Source organism: Paralichthys olivaceus, chromosome 2 (genome assembly GCF_024713975.1).
Source record: "Paralichthys olivaceus isolate ysfri-2021 chromosome 2, ASM2471397v2, whole genome shotgun sequence".
Classification (NCBI taxonomy): Eukaryota; Metazoa; Chordata; class Actinopteri; order Pleuronectiformes; family Paralichthyidae; genus Paralichthys; species Paralichthys olivaceus.
Genome location: NC_091094.1, coordinates 18,312,501 through 18,335,690, shown reverse-complemented (window position 1 = coordinate 18,335,690; position 23,190 = coordinate 18,312,501). Strand labels below are relative to the sequence as shown.

At 40.8% G+C, this 23,190-nt stretch overlaps 1 protein-coding gene across 2 annotated transcripts in view; it reads left to right on the top strand.

Moving 5' to 3' along the window:
* Positions 1–21,665, top strand: part of LOC109629382 (histone deacetylase 7-like) — a 37,989-nt gene extending 16,324 nt beyond the window's left edge. For both annotated transcript variants that reach the window (XM_020087105.2, XM_069510119.1), the window contains 23 exons: positions 54–141; positions 483–597; positions 1,101–1,165; positions 2,044–2,157; positions 2,401–2,498; positions 2,997–3,095; positions 3,568–3,721; positions 4,594–4,847; positions 5,105–5,347; positions 5,928–6,117; positions 6,274–6,407; positions 6,600–6,720; positions 6,814–6,863; positions 7,832–7,939; positions 8,157–8,212; positions 9,319–9,406; positions 9,831–9,950; positions 12,357–12,454; positions 15,703–15,821; positions 16,959–17,092; positions 17,184–17,268; positions 18,727–18,874; positions 18,977–21,665. In XM_020087105.2, the coding sequence (XP_019942664.1) occupies positions 54–141; positions 483–597; positions 1,101–1,165; positions 2,044–2,157; positions 2,401–2,498; positions 2,997–3,095; positions 3,568–3,721; positions 4,594–4,847; positions 5,105–5,347; positions 5,928–6,117; positions 6,274–6,407; positions 6,600–6,720; positions 6,814–6,863; positions 7,832–7,939; positions 8,157–8,212; positions 9,319–9,406; positions 9,831–9,950; positions 12,357–12,454; positions 15,703–15,821; positions 16,959–17,092; positions 17,184–17,268; positions 18,727–18,874; positions 18,977–19,001 (2,706 nt within the window). In that variant the 3' untranslated portion in view covers positions 19,002–21,665. The remainder of the gene's footprint in view (positions 1–53; positions 142–482; positions 598–1,100; positions 1,166–2,043; positions 2,158–2,400; positions 2,499–2,996; positions 3,096–3,567; positions 3,722–4,593; positions 4,848–5,104; positions 5,348–5,927; positions 6,118–6,273; positions 6,408–6,599; positions 6,721–6,813; positions 6,864–7,831; positions 7,940–8,156; positions 8,213–9,318; positions 9,407–9,830; positions 9,951–12,356; positions 12,455–15,702; positions 15,822–16,958; positions 17,093–17,183; positions 17,269–18,726; positions 18,875–18,976) is intronic.
* Positions 21,666–23,190: the final 1,525 nt, after the last annotated feature.

The window sequence follows — 23,190 nt, the reverse complement described above, 5'->3', positions numbered from 1 at the left end:
TAAAGCAGACGAGACTGGTCAGTTTTAAAGACTCGTCAATTCTTTCTTTGCAGTATAACATTAAACAGAGGCAAAGAGAGATGGAGGAGGAGAAAAGAGAAGAGCTACAGCATCTGATACGAAAGAATAAGAATGAGCAGAGTGAGTATCTCATGCGTCTGTACTGTATCGTACGTGTTGTTGTAGAAAAAGCAGGGGATTTCCACCAGTACTGTCATCTATTCTAGGAAATGTATACACATATCAAACAAAGTCAAGCAAACACTTGTTTCAGGAAACTCATAATGCTATATTTATTTTTACCATGTTGAGGAGATAAAGAGCTCACAGAGGAAAGTGACCTCTTAAGTCTCTGCTTATTGATACAGTTCAATTCCTTGTAGGATAATGTGAGGTAAAACTGTTGGCATGCCTATTGCATAAATGTATATGATCCAAATCATTGTCTGTTTTCCTGATAAACTTGTTTTATTGACGGACAGGTGCTGTTGCCAGTCCCCTGGTAAGGCAGAAACTTCGGCAACATATAATTATGAAGAGCCAACCCACCCATGACAGGGTTACTCCCAACCACACCAGCCCGACCCTGGGATACAAGTGAGATTTTCTTTGAACAGAACATAGACAAACACAGATTATCACAATTTTATTTTATAATAAGTTGTTTCTCGATGGGGTCAGATCAGGGTTACTGTGTCTCTGTTTCTAAGTCAGAGGTTACTGACAGGATAGACAGATGTAGCCCGGAATCTGATGTGAAAATACATTTAAAAGTTGAAGGTTTTCCTCCTTTAGCACTAGTCTCGCTTTCTCTGCCATTTCTCTTTTTGTGTGTGTGGTGCATTGGTCCATTCAGTTTCCATTTTGTTATACTGGGACAGTAATAAGCAAATGCACATGGCATAGTAAATACAATGTTTATTTAAATATTTTTACAGGGATTGATCAAATTTGAAAATATCTTCTCAATTCCCATTTTGTTTTAAAGTGGCCTCTTCTTTTTCTAATTGTAATGATTGAAGTACTTAATAATGAAATTAAATCTCCTAATACCAATTTGTATGTGAAGCAGTTTATCCAATATTGTTGTGGTTACCTAGGCTATCCCCAAAGCCTCAGCCGACGCCCTGTGACCAGCGTAAGGACCTCCCCCTGCGCAGAACAGGTGAGATGCCTCTAGCTTTTTCTGTCTGTGATGGGTGTTCTCACTCTGCGGCTAAAGCTGTGAAGGTCACTGGTGATTTTCCATTTCAGGTCTGTTCTCCTTGTGGTATGCTCTGTGTAATTTGAGTTAGACTCAAAGTCATCAGACTGCATATCTTAGTTGATATATTGTTCAGTGTGGTACTTTTCAGTGTCTCAGCAAACTGTCATTATGTCTAGATAAAGAATGCACAGTGTTAATAATTGTAAGACAAAGCAAACTCATAAAGCAGCAAGTCTGCAGAGCCAGAGTGAGATCGAACCATCGTGAAAACCAACAGCGACAGCGAGACACAAAGACCAAAACGGTTACATAACTTAAACTACGGTATGTGTAAAATGAACTGCGTGAGAGTCCAGAGCAGGTCTCCTTCAACATGTGAATGAGAGTGGGAGTGGTTTCATGTCTTCGAGCACACTAACCATTCAAAAATCCATTATTTATTTGCATTGGCCTGGAACCCTTAGGTGACAGCGTGCATACACTCACACACCCTCCACTGTGTGTTTTGTTTTTTGGCTCAGTGACAACACATAGCTGCTTTTCATCTGCTCTGAGCCAGCCACTCTGTTTGAGCTTATTGGAGCCTGACCAATGTAAACATAAATCTTCTTGATGCTGTTGACCAGGGTTGATGTGATTGATTTGGCTGTGCTGCAGATTCTTCAGGGTTTTGTTATGAAAACTGAGGGCATTAATATAGTATGTGCATTCCCGAGCAGGTGCATTCCTGCAGATGAACAGTCTAAGGTGATATTGTTTATCATCAAGTTCTGTGTGTGTCTGTGTGTGCATGCTCCTCATCATGTATTAATGTGTGAATGTTTTTGTTTCTACAGTCTCTGAGCCCACTCTGAAGTGGAAGTTAAAGAAGCTCATCAATACGAGGCCAAACCCGCTGCAGAGAAAGATCAGTGCCCCTCCTACTGTCAAGCACAGGACAGAAACTCTGGGTAGAGGATCTACTTTTAGCTCTTCTGTTTTATTGACACTGCTGTTTTAGCCACTTCCTGATATGCCATTTTCATATGTTTTATTTGACAGCAGAATATACTTAGTGTAATTTATACCTATAGTGTACAGACCCAGTTTGATTCATTCAATTTGTTATGCTCATCATTTTGTGATGTATAAACACATCTGCTCTGTTGCTGGCTGCCACAAATGTATCAGTGTCTCTCCATTTTGTCAACCAGACTCGTCCCCCAGCAGCGGCAGCACCCCAGCATCAGGGTGCAGCTCACCCAACGACAGCCTCCATTCAGATAATGGTGCCCTTCCGCTGTCTCATGAGGTGAGACTTCCTCGTCCACAATAGTAATTAACGAGTGCACAGTCTAAGGTTTAGTGCTCTGCTTAAGCACACACATGGAGCCACAATTGTTCAACCTGCATGTATTACTTTTCCAATTGTGGATTAATTCATCAACTTTTTCCAAGGCCACCTTTGGCTTTCTGTTATCTACCTTACTTTTTTGGGGTGATTTACCTCTTTACAACCATCAGTTGATTATATTTTTATTTACAAGTTACATAGCATGTTTTTCCTCATTGTATTAAATGTGTGGTTTTATCAGTTTTAACATAACTGTCTTTTTAATTGAATTAATGTGACAGTTGATATACAAAATGCTCTGCCCATTCTATCAGTATGTGATACTCAGGAGAGAGGTCAGTTTAACTCCATAATGTAACTGTGTGTTTGATGTTTTTATGTTCAAAATAGACATGACCAATTGTATGTGATTGTCTGTACAGATCATTGGTATGCTGACTTTTTTTTGTCTTGTAGGCACAGAGGCTGCTGCTGAAGGATGGAAGATTGGCTCATTTCACTTTACCTCCTAACTCTGCTCCCATGTCAAACATCACTGCTGGAAATCCTGCACATGTGAGCAATGTTATTTTCATTGGTTCCATTTACAATCAGTATTTAAATTGTTGGAGTTTCATGTAACATAACAACTTAAGCACAATCTATGCAAAGAGACAGACACACATATATATCATAGATTACAAATTGCTTGTAACGCTATAAATGTGTATCTGAGACTGAATGTGTAAAATAGTGCCTGCATAGTTGGATACTTACAAAAATACATGTGATGTTTTCAGGCTTTCACTTCCTTCTTGATATTTGTGTGAATCAGTCATGTGATATTTTACTCCCATTGTAAACATGGCCACTCACAAGTCTCTCTATATGTTTCAAACACCCCATTAAGCCTTCATCTTATGCACTAACTCTTAATTTTTCTTATTTGTGTATGACAAGGGCTTCTCTAATTCCCTGTGGCCCCTCCAGGTTTTCTTACCATCATCTTTCCTCTTCTTTTTACTCTTGTCTTCTTCTCTCTCACCAGGCTAAACTACAAGTAGCCAAGCCCTTGGCAGTGTCTGCTCTGCATCAAGTCTACTTGCCTCTGGAAGGAAGCGGTCCCGCCTTGGCCCAACACCTGCAGCCTGTTCTCATACTGGAACCACACACTAGATTGGTGCACTCCCAGTTTGTCTCTTGTGAGTTTTTCAACTGGAAATGTGTTGAACAAAAGAAACTTAAACACCTCATTATGCACTTATATGATGCAGCTTAACCATAAAATATATGAAATTATGAACATGTTGGTTAGAAGTTTATATGTATATTTAAAGAAAATAGTCATTATATATACACATATTTATTTTTGTATTTGGGATTTTTATAGCCTTTCTCTTTATTACAAAAATAATGTATATTAACCATTAGTATTAATCATCATATACCTTACAGAACACAGATGAACACTTTTAAGCAGGTAAAGAACATCAATAATATCACTACCATTCTGTTAAGTTGTGCAACTTCGGGGTCCTGTTGTGCATCCTGACACATTGGTGTTGATTACTAAGATTTCTAAATGGAATAGAGTCATCATTAATGACAATATTAATGCTCCACACTCCTGCTGAAAGAAGTCAAAATGTGTTAATGAAAAAGGAGAGTTTAGGAACATTATAGTCCTCTGTCTTGTACTGCATTTATTTTGCCTCATTTTTATAAACAGCACAAGGGTGCCCTCTACTTAGCATTTGACAGTAGTGCAGTTTAAATAAGAATACAGAAATATGCTGTAAATACAACCACTATTACCATCTCTTAGTCCTCCAGTAAAAATAAAATTGTATTTTCCCTCACACTTCTCCTTACAACCTTAGGATTATCTTTTCGCTTTCATTTTAATTTCCTCCTTCATCCTCCTGCCCCTATTTTTGTCATGTCTATTTCCATTTATATTGTGCTTCTTTCCTCAGCCTCCTTGATGTCCTATTATCCCCCTGCCTCCTCTCTTTTTGACTGCTACATCTTTCTTCCTAGTCATAAACCTGTTCCTCTCTCTTTCTCTCCGCAGTTCATGGTTTGAGTGCCATTCCTCTGCAGCAGCATCCTCACCCACCTTCCCCCTCAAGAAGAGAAGGAAGAGAAGGCGAAGTGCCATCGCACAGGCCTGTGGAGCGAACCCGCTCAGAGCCGCCACCCTACAGCCACTCACCCTTTGCTATGCATGCCAGTCAGCACTCACATGCCCAGCACCAGCTGCTTCAACAGTACCACAAGAGCGGGATGGAGAGGTTCAAGCAGAACGCACACATGAACCTGAGCAAGGTGAGAGGAGGACTCAAGGCCTTAACATGAATAAAAGATGGTTATTTCTAATGCAGAGGTCATATGAAAATTATTATGTGGAGTCTTTTATTTGGATTGTGCATTGATATAATTTAAAACCTTATTTATTATTTTTATTTACTTAATATTTGACTCAATATGGAAATAATGTGGTTTCTTATTTTAGCTGGACACAAAAGAAAATATTAATAACTTTGAGATTTGAAAAAGACTGTAAATCTTTTACTTTATATTAGCCAACGGGCCAGTCTATGGAGAAGCCTCGTCTGACTCACATCCAATCAGAGGACATGGACCTGGAGGAGACTGGATCAGGAACAGGTTCAGGATCAGGCTCTGTGTGCTCAGAACAGGAATCAATGTGTGATGACGGCTATCGCAGGAGACAGAGCACCACCAGCACAGACTCTGTTTGTGGCACAGAGTCCACAACCTCGTCACGGGAGAGCCTGATCGAGCCCACACATCCCCTCAGTCAGGTACTAAGATAAACTCATTGTTGCATCTTATCAGAGCAGGAATAATGTATTATTTTTCTTCTTGCTTTCTAAGGAAGTGGAAGAAGAAATATGTCATGACTTGTTATGAATGAATTAGTATGACGCTGCTTATGAATTCAGCTTTGACCTCAGTAATATAGCTATTATTCCTAATAATTAAGCTCTTATGGTAGGATGATCATCTGTTTTTAATATTTTGTTATTTGGTTTAATTTGAATTAATTATTGGTCATGTAATGACAGAGAAAAAAGACTACAAAATACCTAGTACATGAATTCCTTGTTTTTGACATCAGAGGGCGCTGTAGCTTCATTTATATTATATGATAGTGAGTGACTGTGTTGTGGCAATTTTTGGCAGCATGTTTGGCGAAGCTGAATTTTCTTTATGAGTTGCTTGTTCTAGACGAGCAGTATTAAACTGACCAAGTAATGAGTAGTTGCAGTTTATTGAAGAGAGGAACTGGATTTAGGAGTGTGTGTGGAATTTATTCACGTTAGTCTTTGCCATGTGCTGCTTCAGTTAATTGTGTTTCCTGTTCTCTTCTGGGAACCACAGCGGCAGGTGATCCTCAGACCAGGTTCCCAGCTGGACTCCCTGAGTGTGCCTACCCCAATATGGCCTCACCAGCCTCTGGTTCGGACCCGGTCCTCACCGGCGTCCACCTCCCTGCCTCCTCCACCTACCACCATACCTTCTCTGTCACTGTCCAGCCCTGCTGCAGACGTCCAGCTACGTTTCACCACAGGTGAGGAAACTGTGGGATAGAAATCACTGAATGCCATTATCTGCTGTTGTATTTTAATGACATGTCACATACAATTAGTTAATGAAATACTGAAGAAGGAAAAGAAGGTAAAGGGTTTGTGTGTGTGTGTGTGTGTGTGTGTGTGTGTGTATCTAGGTCTGGTTTATGACTCTCAGATGCAGAAGCACCAGTGTACCTGTGGGGACAACAGCCGCCACCCTGAGCATGCTGGAAGGGTCCAGAGCATCTGGTCCAGACTGCATGAAAGAGGCCTCAGGAACCAGTGTGAGGTATGGCGTGCACTGTCTGTCTGTGTGGTCTTTCTTACCCTCACTTTAACCTTAACCATTATTACTAAATGCCCCAATTCTATCCTAAACCTTAAAGCAAGCCTTAACCCTCAAACAGCCCTTTGAAATTTTAAGGTCCAGCCAGGATGTCCCAGCAACAATGGTTTCAAACAAAAAATTGTGTGTGTGTAGTATATCCGCAGTAGGAAGGCCACTCTTGAAGAGCTGCAGTCAGTCCATTCGGAGAAACATGTACTTCTGTTCGGCACCAACCCTCTCAACCGCCTCAAGCTGGACGGCCGCAAACTGGCTGGTAAAATCACTATATCAACAATACTCATGTGGAAATCAATAACTGAATTAATAATAAATTAATAATACTCATGACATACATTGTCTCCTGCAGGAATTTTATCTCAACGGATATTTGTGATGTTACCATGTGGAGGAATTGGAGTGAGTGACACACGTACACACACACGTCTTTAAAACACAGGTCATGTGGGAAACTTTCTACTTATCCAATTGCATTACTGAACAGCAAACATTACATGGCTAATTATGCATCATTACACAATTAAGCTAATAATGCTACAAATTGCCAATGTTATTGTTTTTGGCTAAAATAACTTTGAGACCCAGTTAGAAATTAAAGGCTGCCCAAAGTGAGTTGTGGGATAAAGAGAGGAAAAGAAAGGGAAGAAAGAGGAATCACAGATAGAGATGCAGTTAGTTGGAGTGTGTGCCAGTGAAACTGGACTTTATTTGGAGGGAATGGGTTTGGCAAACAGAGAACGCTGTTACAGAAGAAGAAAAAGATAAAACATGAAGGTAGCGGAATATATTAAATTTAACAGTGGATAACAAGAGAAGGAACAATTTAGAGGATAAAAACAACGAAAGATATTTACTTCACTTATATGACAAAACACATAAAATAAAGCCCATGAGAAAGTTGAGAGGAGAGGAGAGGAGGTAGGAGAAGAAGGGGGCTGGGTGTCAGTTGATAAGACGACTGATCTGCTGGGATTTCCGGCTCTTGGCTGGTCTGGTGAAGAGGGGTGATTGGAACAAGATGGCAAAGTCTGTGATAAAAGAAATTCCTCTGATTTCATTGTTCCACCACAACACAGCACCAGAAGTGTACGTTTTGAAGCATAAAGCAACACAGGAACTCAATACAATGTTTTCACTGAGAATAGGTGCAACAAATAAGTCTCTCAGCAGTTAATCATCCAAAGTAGTGTATACATCACACCACAAGAATTATTCTTCATGCAATTTATTGAAGTTACATGTGCAGCATCTTTCTAAATGTTCAAATGCAGGTAATTTTTAACTGCATCATAGGTAAACGGCTATAAAGTAAAGTGGCTGTCATTTCAAGCTGACCTTGCGTGTGTCTTCTTGGTTTTTACTGACAGGTAGATGTTGATACAATCTGGAACGAGCTTCACACATCAGCAGCTTCTCGTATTGCTGCAGGATGTGTCACAGACCTGGCACTCAAAGTAGCACAAGGAGAGCTGAAGGTGTGTCTTTGTCACCAAGCACTTCATCACCTAAGACATGTGTTTTCTCAGTGTGTTGTGTATCAGGTTGTGCGGTAAACAACATCTACTTGCATACAGTAACTCCGCTGGATATTAAATCCATTGACTATAATGTTGAATGTATCTACAACAGCTTAAATGTGTGTATGGTTTGTGAAAGCAGCTTAATGTTGAGCGTTTTGCTCATCTCTCACAGAATGGCTTTGCAGTGGTGAGGCCTCCTGGACACCATGCAACAAAGTCCTCTCCTCAGTAAGTACAACAACATGCATGCACGCACGCATGCACACACACAAGCACACACACACATACCAGGAGCCAGGAGGTCTCCGCAAAGTGTTTCAAAGGATTTATTACAGATCAGCTACACTTCTAAGCAAGAGAGAGAGAGTTGGAGCCAATGTCTCTCTGTTTTATTTTGTGTGTGTCTGTATTTGTGCTACCTGCCTGATGCCTGCGGCAAACTTCCTCCTCCGCTCTGTTTCTTTCAGGACACAAAAGCACCTCAAAAGAACTTAGTGTGTGTGTGTGTATAGATATGTGTCTTTGATAGGAGCCATTAGCCAAGTAACCACACTCAGCTGGGACTGTGTGTGCTCAGCAGTGCTTGACACTGGTTATTTATGGGATGATAATGACTTTTTCTTGATGAGCAGAGTTTGAGAAGCATATATGATATACTGTCCACACACACACACACACACACACACACACACACACACACACACACACACACACTCTGAATGTTTTCAGTGATCTCAGAGTTTATGACCCGTGCTGACACTGCCACTTCCAACATTCCTCTATTGTTTTTCATACATCAACACTTTTCTTGCATACCTTTGCTGTAGACAATGCGTGTTGAGGGAACTGTCGTGCCAAGTCATGAGTTCATCTCTCTGAAATCATCTCACACGTCCTGCCAGTAATTTACACGATGTTATCGTTTGGAACGTGGAGTGAATTTTAAGATTTGCTTGGTTTTCTGTTTGTCACAAAAATTGTGGTGTCTGCTTTTCTCAGGAGTGCAGGATTTTAGACTCAGCATAATGTCGTAATATGAAAAAACGTTTTTTGTTTGTCAGCAGTGAAAGAAATAGAAAACAAGCTGAAATGAGAAATCCACATTTCTCAGATCTTTGAAGTAAATGTTTACGTGGCAGGAGTTTCCCTCTTTGACTTGGAGTCAGCGCTTTGACTGTCATAACCTGGATGAACAGCCACCATATGACGCCAGATAACTGCAGACATGTCTTAGAGGTTCCTAAGGTCCATATGGTGAAACTATGATATTAATTAAGTGAAGATGTCTTGATAATCACATGTGGCTGCCTTTCTTCCTGTCTGTTTGTCTACAGGGGCTTCTGTTTCTTCAACTCTGTGGCCATTGCTGCCAAACAGCTCCAACACAAACTCAACGTCAGCAAGATCCTCATCGTGGACTGGGTGAGGACTGGCATGACAGCCATCACTGGCCCCCACATGGGCAGGAATAAATACATGCGCAAGCACACAAATGTATCGTAGACAGGAACATGGTCCCCGAAGCACAGCGTCCCTATACAGTAGCACTGCTATTTATTTTTTTTGTTCATTTAGATGCTGTTATATCTGGTCTCCATGTGTGAACTGAACTGACACACATGCATAGAGTAGAAACAGAGACACACTGATCACATTGATCCGCAGCCAGGTGGTCGTTTCAGTTTACCACGGATGCATGTAAGCCTGCATCATGTCTTTACACACACATATTACTGCATCAAACACTGATTACTACCTGCTTCATCAAAAAGCTTTCAGATTAAAACACATTTGCTTTTGAGAGGGAAAAGCTGTTTTACTAATCTCTCATCCAATCATTGTCCAGGATGTTCACCATGGCAATGGTACCCAGGACGCTTTCTATAACGACCCCAGTGTGCTGTACATATCTCTACATCGCTATGACGATGGCAACTTCTTTCCTGGTAGTGGACATCCCAGCGAGGTAGTTATGAAACAGTCCTTCACAGTGGTGCTGTGTTTTCCTGCTTTTGTTTGTGTTGTCATGGCGATGTCTGGGTGTTTGTTTGTCTCTGCATGTACCTAAATTCTTGTGAACACAATAACTGAAGAACAACACACGAGGAACCTTTATGCTTATAAAACAGGTTCTCTTTCTAGAGTAGATTCAGGTGGATTTTAAACATACAGAGTTATTGAATTTACCGTCTAATCCAAAATGGATACGTTGGCATTGATGGAAATATTTGGTAAATATGTGATTCCACTGGGACATGAGGCAGCTCAGGAGCTTTGTGTTTAGCATTTACTTGTCAAAACAAAAAAATTACAGTAACAATAAATCCAGGAATCATCTACATGATTTAAAGCCTCAATTATAACCTCAATGTGTTCATGATGACTGATTTTCATGATTTATTTTTCTCTGATGCACAGGGGAAATATGGGACAGGTTGCTGTGGTTGTTGGTGTTGAACAGGGGTTGAGGATAAAAATATTTCACCTCTCATTGGGCTTCAGATCAGTCACAGTTGTCATAAGAGAACAAACAAACTAACATTGCTTACAGATTGGTTTATTTTTGTCACTGTTACATTGTCTTCAACAGAAAACCTTTTTGACCCATTCAACTTTAAACTTCCAAATGTGTTTAGCCAATGAGCACACAATCCCACTGTGTATTTGTGTATCCACCGTAGGTTTAATTCCATAGATCATTTTATTTGAGATTTTTGAATGTTAGAACAACAGGATGTGTAAAATCGAATTGCATGCCCTTGTTTGCATACAGGAAATTGAGATGCCGATGAATCCTGCCTGCGGTCCTTCCAGAAACCAAAGTGTGATGACTATCTCCAGTCAGATGAATTGACCCCCAACCAATGGTGGCGTTAACCACCCATTCAATCCCCCATATCCTCCCCATATGCCCCCATCCTTCCCCTACACAATAATGAGGATAAAATAGTCAATGTTTTCCCATAAAATCCACTGATGAGGGGCGGTAAATAAAACGCTCTGCTTGCTTAGATGTGGCTTCGCTCTAAGTGGCTCCTCAACCTCTGCGGAGCTGTGTGGTAAACCTCTGGAGTCTTGCTGTCCCCTGTGTAGGTATATAGCACACCATGGGGTAGGGGTGTGATGTCATAGCTATAACAGAGAGTGCCGAGTACCACACAGAAACCAGCAGAGGACTAATCTAGTCCAGCAACTCTCGAACATAAAAGAGAGGAGGAGGACAGAGGAGCACAAGAGACTTGGAGCAATAGAAGGAATTGTGCGTGCGTTTGTGTGTGTGTGTGTGTGTGTCCATGTGCACGTGCTAGCGGGTACATTACTAGTTGGCAGAGGACAGGAGGCTTCATGTGTTTTTCGTTTGCCCTGTGAACATCCCGTCCACGGAGAGAAGAATAGAGACAGACGCTCTGCGATGCTCATCAGCATTCTTTCTCTTTCAAACATCCTCTCACACCCATACACACTCTTACACACACGCACACACACAAAGGAAATTACCACGACTTATTGCCAAGAGTGTGTCAATCAACCTCCTCATTCTCCCCTCAAACTGACACATTGACTGATGGCGAAGGGCTTAGAGAACAGCTAAATGGCTGCTAGCAGGACTACAAAGAGAGAGGCAGGAATCCTTAGACCTTCTTTCCAAGAACCAGGCCTCAGTTAACTCTGCCCCGAGTGTGTGAGGTCACACTGAGAGGAGCTCCATCGACACCGCGTGGCATTTTGAGAGCGGACACATCCAGTGAAAAACCTTTTAAAATCTTATATAGGACATTTTAAAATGAACATGTGAATCCGTCGTGTAGAGAAGTACACCAATTTAGCATTACAGGGATATGATGTATACTAAACCATCAAAACTTCTGCGTACACAACATGCTGCATAATTGTGTTTTCATACAAATACATGCGTTTTAACAGAACATACAGTATATTTTCAGGCAGCAGTTGCCAAGTGTGAATATTTTCCAGTGCAGTTGTAGCTCGAAGCTTGGGACCCATAAAGGGGTGTAGCTCTGTTGTGGCTCCGGGTGATTTATAAGACCATTTGACAAATTGTATCAAAATCAAAATGGAGGGACAGGGGTGTTGAATTAATGGCCATCCGTCTCTCATTTGGGAATCATAATCACTCCCTGGTGTTGCCCTAAATAGATGCACTCACGTTCTGTAAATTGCAGCTATTGAAATTTTTGCAACAGCGATGCTGAGTTTGTGGACATTTGATACAAATCTGTCATCGTCGCATAGTTTTATTAACGTTCACTGGGACTCATTACCTTTCCTTGACATTCAAAGAAATAATTTTGTTTATCTCTCTTGCTCTCTTTCCTCCTCCTCTTCCTCCTCTCTCCCTCCCTCCATCCAGGTGGGTGCAGGTCCAGGTGAAGGGTTCAATGTGAATGTAGGATGGACGGGAGGACTGAACCCTCCAATGGGAGATGCTGAGTACCTGGCTGCATTCAGGTAAAGATTTAATTTAATCTCTATTTGCTCTCGCATGTTTCTTTCACACTGTTATGTTTGATGAGTTAAAATCGAAAATAGAATGTTTGCACTGTTATTTCAGCATATTGCTACCATATTTGCATACAGCAGAATGTAGTTTTCAGGATGGTGAGTATGTTTCACTATCCTCTAGTCTGCAGCTTGAAATGATCCTTTCCAGGATGAGCCTGTAGGTATTGCTGGTACAGTAAGTTGCTTAGTGTTTTGCTGCTTTGAGTTTCTTTCCTTAAGTTTCAAAGAATGTACAAAAATAAGAAAAAACAACTGTTACACAATAAACCTGTCCAAATTTTAACCGAATGCAAAAATGACCCTTTTCTCTCCTGCCCAAAATGATAATTCAACATTCACCTGTAAATCAAATGATTAATAGTGACAATCAATCAAGTGTCAATCAATAATTTATATACCACCATGCAAACAGTTTAAATGCAATTCAAAGTGACAAAATGTGGGATTTTAAAAATGAATTTAAAACATTCAGATTTAGAGACTAAGGTTGTCTCTCTGGTATGTTGTTTACATCAGTCCTCTGCAAAGTACAATTAAGATAATACAAATTTAAAGAATTGAAGTTAAAGAAAATTGTTAGGTCAAGAAAAGGCCAAAAACATATTTTCATGATGAATGGAAATAATTTTTTCGCTGCTGTGAATGAAAAGTATGAGCGCCAAGACAAACAGTAAAACGTTATTTTTCTCCTCCTGGTTAAAGCCCACCCTCAAAATTTTTGGCAACTTCCCATCTGCACTGGAATACAACGTTTAAGTTTTTGCATTAAAATTGTGCATTAAATATTGATTGTTTTTGAATGATACAAGCAATTATCCTTGATAATTGGGTTGTACATAACAAAACTTAACACAACAACATAAAACACACACCAATTTGTTTGTGAGTCACACCTTTGCTCTCAACGCACTTTTCATTTCATTCAAGCTATTTCTCCTGAATGAATTTGATTTTGTTCTGCTCTGCACTGCACTGAACTGTGTTTCTGTCCACAACACTGGCTCGCCACCAGATGATTAAACAGTGTGCAAGCTCTTCATGGTTCTGCGTGCAGCACACACAGTGGGTGGGCCCCTCGTCAAAGGAAAGATGCTAATGAGCTAGCCCATACTGGTAAAATCCATACAGCCAATAGACAGGCTTGGAAAAACTAAGTCCAGTGTTTACTAGAGCCCTGGATTTTAATTAAAAGACAACTGGTCCTTTCCTGAGCAGCCGTCTGGTTTTGGTATTTTTCATCCAGTTTGGGAAACGGCAAGTGTTTTCATGTGTAAAACTTCCTCAGTTAACCACACTATGGTATAGAGTAACACACTATATTGTGTGTTACTCCTACAGACGTTTCCCTGTATCAAAGCTCTGTGGTGGTGTGTTGTGGTGGTCCAGTGGTTTGAAGCACATACCATAAAGCTGCGATGTCCATGGCGCATATCCGGCCAGTGACCTTTGTCATATGTTATCATGTGGAACAACTCTACATTTACTGTCACTGTCAACTATAGAATACAGGATAACATGTCATTTGATTTGTAAAACTGCAGCAAGAGGGGCAAGATTTTTTAAGATGCAAAATATGTGAAAGGATTTCTCTGAAAATATACTTTACACAAATGTTTGATAAAGTTTTCAGTAAACGCTGCCACCGCTCTGTTGATTATGGTGCAAATAAATGCATAACTCCCCAAGTAGACAAAATTTGACGCATCATGAATTCATGTTGATGCAATTAAGAATGTAGTGGGGTGCCAGCTCTGTAATTCAATCTGAATACATGATTTAGACAACAGGGTTCCAGACTGTGTTTCTCTTCAGGATGGAACAGCAGAACTACAGCCAGAGTGCGGCTGTTGATGATGTGTGCCTCTGCATTTGGGTGTGTTAGCGATGGGGGCAATATTGTGGTCGAGAGCGGCAGTGGGACTCGAGTACAATCGAGAGAAAGCTCAGCTGCATCGAGATTAGGTATCGTGTGTGTGTGTGTGTGTGTGTGTGTGTGTGTGTGTGTGTGTGTGTGTGTGTTTTGAGGATTACTGAGCCGGTCAGTATTGGAAGTCGGTGTAATCACCGGTAGCACAGCCGTTACATCCAGTTTCAAAGGAGAAGCGAGCGCCTGTATCTATTTTGGCCTGTGTATTGTATGTACGGGCACATGCAGATATTTTCATATACATTTCTAGGTGGCTACTGACAAATGACAGACTATGGAGGAGAGGGAGAATACAGCAGAGGAGAGGAGAAGAAGTGGGGGGTGCATTGTTAGGGAATCCAAAGGCGGCGTAATTAGGCCCAATGGATCCCAGATGGCTGGCTGTCAGTGACGTGAGAAGAGGGACGAGCTCCTAATAGGAACCAGACACACACAAGCGTCTTTGAACTGCCGCTGAGAGAGCGAGAGAATCAAACGCGGCATGGGCCATGCGCTCTTGCTAAATAACTGGCAGCGGGAGAGGAGAGGAAGTGAGGAGGAGAGCAGAGAAGCGAGGAAAGTGGTCTGCTCTAAGTAGAGTATACAGTATGTGGGCGTCACAGCCCAGATATGTCAAGGGTCTCATTTTTATCTGCTTGTGTCATTTGCAAAAACAGAAACCTAAAGCTGTGTGATAGTCCTTTTTTTATCTTTATATGTCCAGGAAAGATTTGCAGTTTGCACTCGTGCTTTTTCTGTTTTTTCAGCGCCACTCTGCTTCACATTTAAACAGTTGCACACGTTCACACCTGGGAGCTACCCCACCTTCTCGTCTTGGCTACTTACCAGGAACGGATCAAGAACAGAGATCAAGCACTTGGAACATGGCCTTTGATAATTTATCTTTCATCATTTTCAAATGGAGGGAGTTTTCAATGAAGTAAATGTTTGCAGTTAACAATGCAGAAAAAAGTCCTCCAGTGTACATGTGTTCCAGTTGCAAATCAATCACCTTCTCGATGCAATGATTCCCGCTCAATGTTTTTTTTAACTTTACCGGCAACTTAAAATTTTGGTAATTACAATAATTATACATTAATCTTTTTCAGTCGATTCTGATGTTAAATCATTGCACAAAGACTTCCTTGCTCATATTATTATAGTGAGTTCAGAAATCATAAACACCTGTTGCAAATATATCTTATGGTAACACACAAGTCCACAGGGTTTGACTGAACGTAACACACAGTATTTGGTTCAGTGTTTTGTTTCCTCTCCTCCTCCTCAGAGCTGTGGTGATGCCCATCGCCCACGAGTTTTCCCCTGATGTGGTGCTGGTGTCGTCTGGGTTTGACGCTGTAGAGGGACACTCGCCGTCACTGGGAGGATACAAGGTCACAGCCAAGTGTAAGGCTCAGTCAGACACTCATTTACATTCAGTATACATTCACACACAAAGGTATATGAATATGAGTGTTGTTAGATTATTCTTCTACATCATCTCCATCTCTGTTTGTTATTGAATTAGCAGAATAACTCAACTGATGTAATTTTGTGGAGGGGTGGAGCACGACCCAAGAAAAAACCCATAACATGTTTTGCTGTGGATCCTTATCAAGTGTCAGATACAGGATTTATTTTTCTTTAACATTTTGAGATTTTTTTTACATTTTTGGTAATTGAGGAAGATCTTTCTGAAAGAAGTCGGACATCAGGAGATTGCTAATATCTTTGAACAGGGGAAATTTTGTGAAAATAAGTATTTACTGTATAGGAGATTGATCTTTATTCAGTTATTCTACAGTACGGTTTATTCCTTTCAACCATATCAGAGAATGGATATTTTGCCTGTTTGCAGATTTTTTTATGTAGTTGATGCCATATGTTGATAAAGTGACCCATAGCGGAGGTATCAATGCCCTTCTGGTTTCTTTATCCATTTGTACTCTTCAAAACTTTACATACTCTGGTTTGGGTAAAAGTGAATCCTGTTTGTCTAATTGTCATCAGTATGATAAATTTGTTTTTTCTTTCTGGCATTTGAATACAGAATGTATAAACAAGATAGCTTGAGTTAGCAGATGGTTACAACTAACTTATGGGACATATAGTATAATCATAAAGCCTGGTTGTTCCTCACAGGCTAGTTTCAGGTGGACAAATTCTTGAGTATAGAGTTGGAAAGAGAAAGAGTTTTTTGTGGACTGATATGAGATGTTTTTTGAGGGGGGGACTAGTTTTAGGGTTTAGTCTGAAAATGCAGATTACATCTGTGTCTCATAAAAATGAATTTTGTTGCATCATAAATGATAAGCTCTCTTATGAATAGAACTGAACTGAACAGCATTTTCAAGGCAGGAATCATTACTCTGAACTAATGTGATAACAATATGTAAAAATCACAAATAATGTCGTTGTTGGCTGATGTGGAAAATGTGGATAACATTAAGCAACTCTTGATGAATATCTATATTCTTGTATCTGTGGATAAATTGCTGACCAGTCAGTATGTGTCTCAACCTGTGTATGTGCGTGTGTTTTTAGGTTTTGGCTTCCTCACCCGTCAGCTCATGTCGTTGGCTGGGGGTCGGGTGGTACTAGCTCTGGAGGGAGGACATGACCTCAAAGCCATCTGTGATGCCTCTGAAGCCTGCGTCAGCGCCTTGTTGGGCATGGAGGTGTGTGTGTTTGGGTTGTACATATATTTGTGTGTGCCTCCACACATATATATACACAATGGGTTGAATCCTCTAACAACCTGTGTCCTAGGTGGAGCCACTGTCCCAGTCAGTGTTGGACCAGAAGCCTTGTGAAAATGCCATCCAATCACTGCAGAGAATCATCCAGGTTCAGGGTAAGAACCTACTCCTCAACACAACACAAACCTGAAGCATCAATTACAGGGTTTGAATGTGAAAAGTATAAACTAAAACATACTGATGCAACATTTTTGAGTGTTTTGTGTTGTATTGAGTCTTGAGAAGTTTTTCTTCATCTAACATTTAACTAACTACACAATTTCTCCTTTGCTCTCAACCCACCTTTGTGTCTCAGTTGTCTTTAATTTCTCAGGAAAACTGGAAAAGGTCATAGACAGTAAAGTTGAGATGTAAATACATTTCAATCAGCTGGTTTGAAGTTAAATATCTGAATGAAAAGATTTTGAATACAAATCAACAGTAAAATATAATTTGCGGGAAATGATTTGTTTCAGCCAATTTGTTATTTGGCCTTAGTTTCTGGCAGAAGATTTTACTTGAAGATGTGATCAAAGAAATGCACCTCCAGCTAATAATCATACCACCATGTTCAACAGCTTGTACATGGGAGGACTTCAAGTCGTCAATTTTTATAGATATGGCTCAAAATCACATTGTGCTTCTGTACAACAAAGCATATCCTCTATTCTTAGACAAAACAAGGAAAAACCTGGGCATAAGGAAGAGCAGAGACAATTTATTTTCTATTTTGCTTCTCCTAATATTTTTTTAAAGTTTGATTAAAACAAAAAGGAGTTTAATCAGATAAAATGCCCGTAATAAATTTGTCTCTCTTCACGTCAACTGACCCACCTTCACAACTTGAGTCTCTTTATTTCTCCACTCACGCTCTCTCCTCTGTCTCCTCATTAGTGCTCTCCGGCCACATCTCTCCTCCTTTACATCCCTGTCTCCCATCCCTCCCTCCAGCCGTCCCACTGACAGACCACCACGCACATACATACACACTCACACAGACACACACGGCCCGCCCTGGCTCCAATTATCTTCAAACACTTCTCTGGCACACGACCTTCGCAACATCCCCTCCTGATTGCACACAAATGTTATCCCAACCAAATTAGATTAATTAAAAATATTTGCAAAGCCACAAGAATGTTAAGCCCATAATTTAGTCCTCGGGTGAAATATATTTGAGTTGCATGCACAGCCAGAACACACACATGCTCATAGACGAACACATTTGCAAACACTGATAAATTTTTTTACTTCCACTGTGTGTCACAGGGCTCTGTCCGGGAGAGCCACAGAGAAGAAAGTGAACTTGAGTTTATATATTTGAAATGATCAACATGGATATTTGGACCAGGGGCTGTTTATATCACAGTCAATACTTATATTCACATCAAACAGCCACAACTGGGGGATCAAACACCAAGTAGGGCTTATTATTAATGCAGCGCAGACACTTTCCCTAAAGGAACCATTCAAGATGAAAACAACATTGAAATACCAGCGACTGAAGCCATTAATCTTCCTCTCTCCCATTTCCTTCCTCCTCTCCCTCTCTCCCATCCCTCTGCTTCCTGCAGGTGAGTACTGGCACAGTGTGAAGGACTCGGCCATGACAGTGGGTCTGTCCTACCTGCAGGCCCAGAGACGACGGCTGAGGCGAGACTCGGACAGCGAGGCTGTCAACGCCATTGCCTCGCTGTCGATGGGAGCCCTCATGTCGAACAGGTAAAGACCATGTCACATTTATTATCTTCTGCTTTAGGAAATGTACAATACTCTCAGTAATTTGCTGTAAAGATTAATTAAATATTATTCTTGTTTTTTAAGGAATCAGTCAGAAAAACTGACATAGAAATGGGATTCTCTCTGAAGAAAGAGTCTCTTGACGGCTGCCTTCAACCAAGTCTGAATGGACACACACATACACACACACACACACACACACACACACACACACAAAGTTATGCATTTGGACCATCATTGGAACCAGATGTCCTCCTCAGTTCAACCACGATATTCTTCGCCTCACAAAAACTCCACCTGCACAACTTCTGGCTCCAGTCTGACAACTTTGGATCAAACACACACCGAGCAACAACCGACCTGGACACCTGGACAACGTTCATATTCTCATAAGGCCTCCGCAGGCTCGTCCTGAGGCAGACGTCACACACTGAACTAAGAGAAAACTGAAAATGAAGACACCCAGAGACAGATTAATGAAGGAAGTTCAGTCTTTTGGAGCCAGCAGCACGAACACACCACTCTGTGACTTAAAACATTCACCTCATTAACCATTCCCTAAAGACCTGCGAGTGACCACTCAAAACTCTTGTAACCTTGAAGCCGGGGTCAAAGGTCACCTCGGCTTACCGAATCACCTTAAGTGGAAAGAGTGGTCCCTGCAGGAAGTGCCTGTGAAGGAGAGTAGTCTCTCTGCACTTAGAATGCGTCCCGCTATTATGATGTCACTTGTCTGCATCTGACAAAGATCCAATGAAGGAAAAGATCTTCTCTGATCGTTTTGCACTGTACCGTTGTGTAATGTGAACTTGACAAGATGGAAGAGACGGATGATGGCAATCAAGTGTCTCCCATGCTCATATTTTGAATATTCATTCATTTGACCTATGACACACATTTCTGTGATTGTCAGCATGAGATTTTTTTTTTCAGTAATCCAGAGTGAAGCTACAGTCTGAGACACATATGTTTCATATTGTTTTGTATGTCCACATATTTTCTTAAATCTTTTTTTTTCTCTTTCTTTTTCTCTCTTAGTCCGTCAGGCGAGCATATGCAGCGAGAGTCCAGGTGGCTGCAGTCTTTGTTATTATCACTCGCGGACACATAGAAGAAGACACGTCAGAGGTGCATCTTAAATGTATAGACATACTGTAGTTTGTATCGGTGGCATTAGTCACAATGAAGAGCTAATGCCTCTCAGGAGTATCAGTAATTTATCGCTCTAAAAGATGCAGTCGCACGACAGCAGAGACAGAAACGATGTGTCGGTGCAGCGTGGCCACGTAGAAATGATTGTGACGATGCAGATCACATCGGATCACATGTTGGATGAGATACACATTCAAAGCTACATGGACTTCACAACAATTTCACACACACAAAGTGCACTTATGTTACCCTCAGGATGGGAGGGTCTTAACCTCTGAACTTTGATGACGCGTGTTACGTTACATCTGTTACATTTCGTGTGTTAAGTTGCGTGTGTTACGCTATGTGTGTTACATTACGTTTCGGGTGTTACGTTGCGTGTTCTACGTTGCGTGTTCTATGTTGCGTGTGTTACGTTATGTTTCATGTGTTACGTTACGTTGCGTGTGTTACGTTGCATGTGTTATGTTTCATGTGTTACGTTACGTGTGTTACGTTGCATGTGTTATGTTTCATGTGTTACGTTACGTGTGTTACGTTGCATGTGTTATGTTACGTGTGTTATGTTACGTGTGTTACGTTATGTGTGTCACGTGGACCAGTGTTTCTACCTGTGGATGAGCATTCCTACTGTATTTTGTAGATTTCATTTAATTTCTTTTTTTTTTTTATTGAGCTGACCTTTGTTTTTTAGCAGCGTCGCTCTGTTTGTTGTCAACGTCAAGGTTGTTTCTCTCCCCGGACCAAGCAAGGACATTGTAGCAGTTAGGACGGAGCAGTAATACTGAGATAGCTGAATATCCACACTGTGCAATTGGACACAGGTTAAGCGCAACCAAAGTTTATGAGAACAATGTGCCGTCCCTGGACTGGCACAGCTTAAAGAACTTCAAAGTCTTTGAAGAGTTTGTGAATGTTTCTTTTTCTATCCAAACAGTTGAACAGCACCGAAAGCACAGGACGGACGTATAAACAAATGTTCCCAAAAGCAAAAACCGACACGCCTTCTATTTATACATTCAGATTCTGCCTTTGAAGTGCTCTTTGCATGTCTAACACAATTGTGACGTGCTATAGGTTATTTTGCTAATACCGTATGTTTGCTCTTTCTCTTTTCTTTCTTTATGTTGCGTTGTGGACGCAACTCAGAACCTCTCAGATCTTTGTTCATCTGATGTGGAAAAGTGAAAACTTGTGACGGCAAGAGAAGAAAAATGATCAGGTTCAGCTCTGCGTCGTGTAGGGACGTCCTACAGAGACGCTTTACAGCTTTATGAGAACATTCACGACAAGGACTTAATATATCTTATGTCCTCTCTTTTGTCTTAAATTACTTATTTTTGTATTTGATCTTAAAAATGAACCCCAGTCGCACTTGGAGACCAAATTATCAGCCTGTGTGCCTCGAAGAATCACAGTCTGTGAGGAGGTAGCTTCAGCAAACTGGATCTTAATTCAAACTGCAGGTCGAGTCCGGTTTTATCAGAACCGACTGTCTGATTAGTTTTCTGTACAGTGTATATAATGACTTTATTTTGTTTTCTATGTCTAACTTTTGTCTTTTCTACTATTTTTGTTTCCAAAAAAAGTCCTTAATAAAGGTAAATTATATAGATTTGAATAAGAAGATTCATTTATTTCTATTTTCAGGCTCCTTGGAACTTTGGAAGTTGTAATCGCATGTTTCAACAGACTCGCCACAGTTTCTTCTCATATCTTACATGTGTGTTAGAATTATTTCATTATCAAAATGATTGTCCACAGGAGACGACGCAATAGAGACGATCACGATAAAATGCAAAAGAAGCATGATCAAAGAATAGACAGACGACCAATGGTTATAGATGAATCCTTTATATTGTGGCTGTAATCACCTCATCACTTCGGCACATTTTACAAGAAATGCTCTGATTTCCTTTTTCTTTTTTTCTTTTTTACATCCTTTATTGAAAATAGTCACAGCGAGTTTGCAAAGAGATTTTAAAGCTGCAGCAAAAAGCAGACAAACACTTACTTTTCCCTTTTTAACAGAAACACTGAGGTTAACATAAACAGATGTGGAGGAGTGGCTGAACTGGGATCAGTGGTTTTCATGTGGACATTTTTCATTTAAGTATAATGCACAAGCAGAGTTGAAGTGATACAGTGTGCGTACACCAGAGTTCACAAACAGATACACTTAAAATCATTACAAAAAAAAAACACAGAAAGCTATCCAGTTACTACAGCACAACAGAGGAGAAGATCTGCGTCCGATTCCTCCTGCTCTTCCTTTTCCCACAAGGCTTTGGGGCTTTGAGAGCCAGAGCGTCTAGCTTATTAGCATTTTAGCTGTAAACATTCATTGGCTGTGACCGCCCTCTAACCATCACTGTGCCATCATCCTTAGTCATCCGAATGTCTTGTCTGGCAGTGAGTTGTCCGTTGTGGACGATGGTTATCACGGTGTTACCCAAAGGCACTCGAACCAGCAGCCATTTTGTTTCATTGTCACCGCAGGCCAGCTGTTTGTTTCTTTGTTTGTTTTCATCAGTCAAAATGTTCAGTGCTCGACTGTCGTGTCTCCTCGCCAGTGTTTCAAAAACACTGCTGCCATGGAAACGTCATCGTCAGCGTCATAAGTCGAGCATGTGTCCAGAGAAAGAAGAAGAAAAAAATGAAAGATAAAAAAGAGGGGGATGGCTGGTGAAGCGGGAACAAATGTTGAGAGAATTTTCCGTTTGTGGGTTTTCTGCAGAGACGAGAAACACATGATTAGACAGTGAGCTTGTAGATAACAGGACATGCATCAGTGTGTGTACAAACAAACGTGTGTTCAGTGGAAAAAGTGGAAAAATCCCCAAAGCTCCTCAACTGCATCTCATCTTAGTCTCTTTCTTTTAACAAGCATTTCATCTGAGCCGCTCTCACTTCTCTCTAATTACAGTCTGCCTTTAAGGAAGAGAGAGAGAGAGAGAGGTCCAGCTAGGAAGGGTTGTGTCGGGTGTTGTGGGTGTCACATGACTTTCATTATGCCACCAAAGCATGAACGTGTTAATTGATGGGAACAGGCTTTAATGGGTGAAGTTGAAATCTGCTGAATTTATTTGCTTTTTCTTTTTAATAGAAAAAAATATTAACGAGACGCCACATGAGTGTACACACCC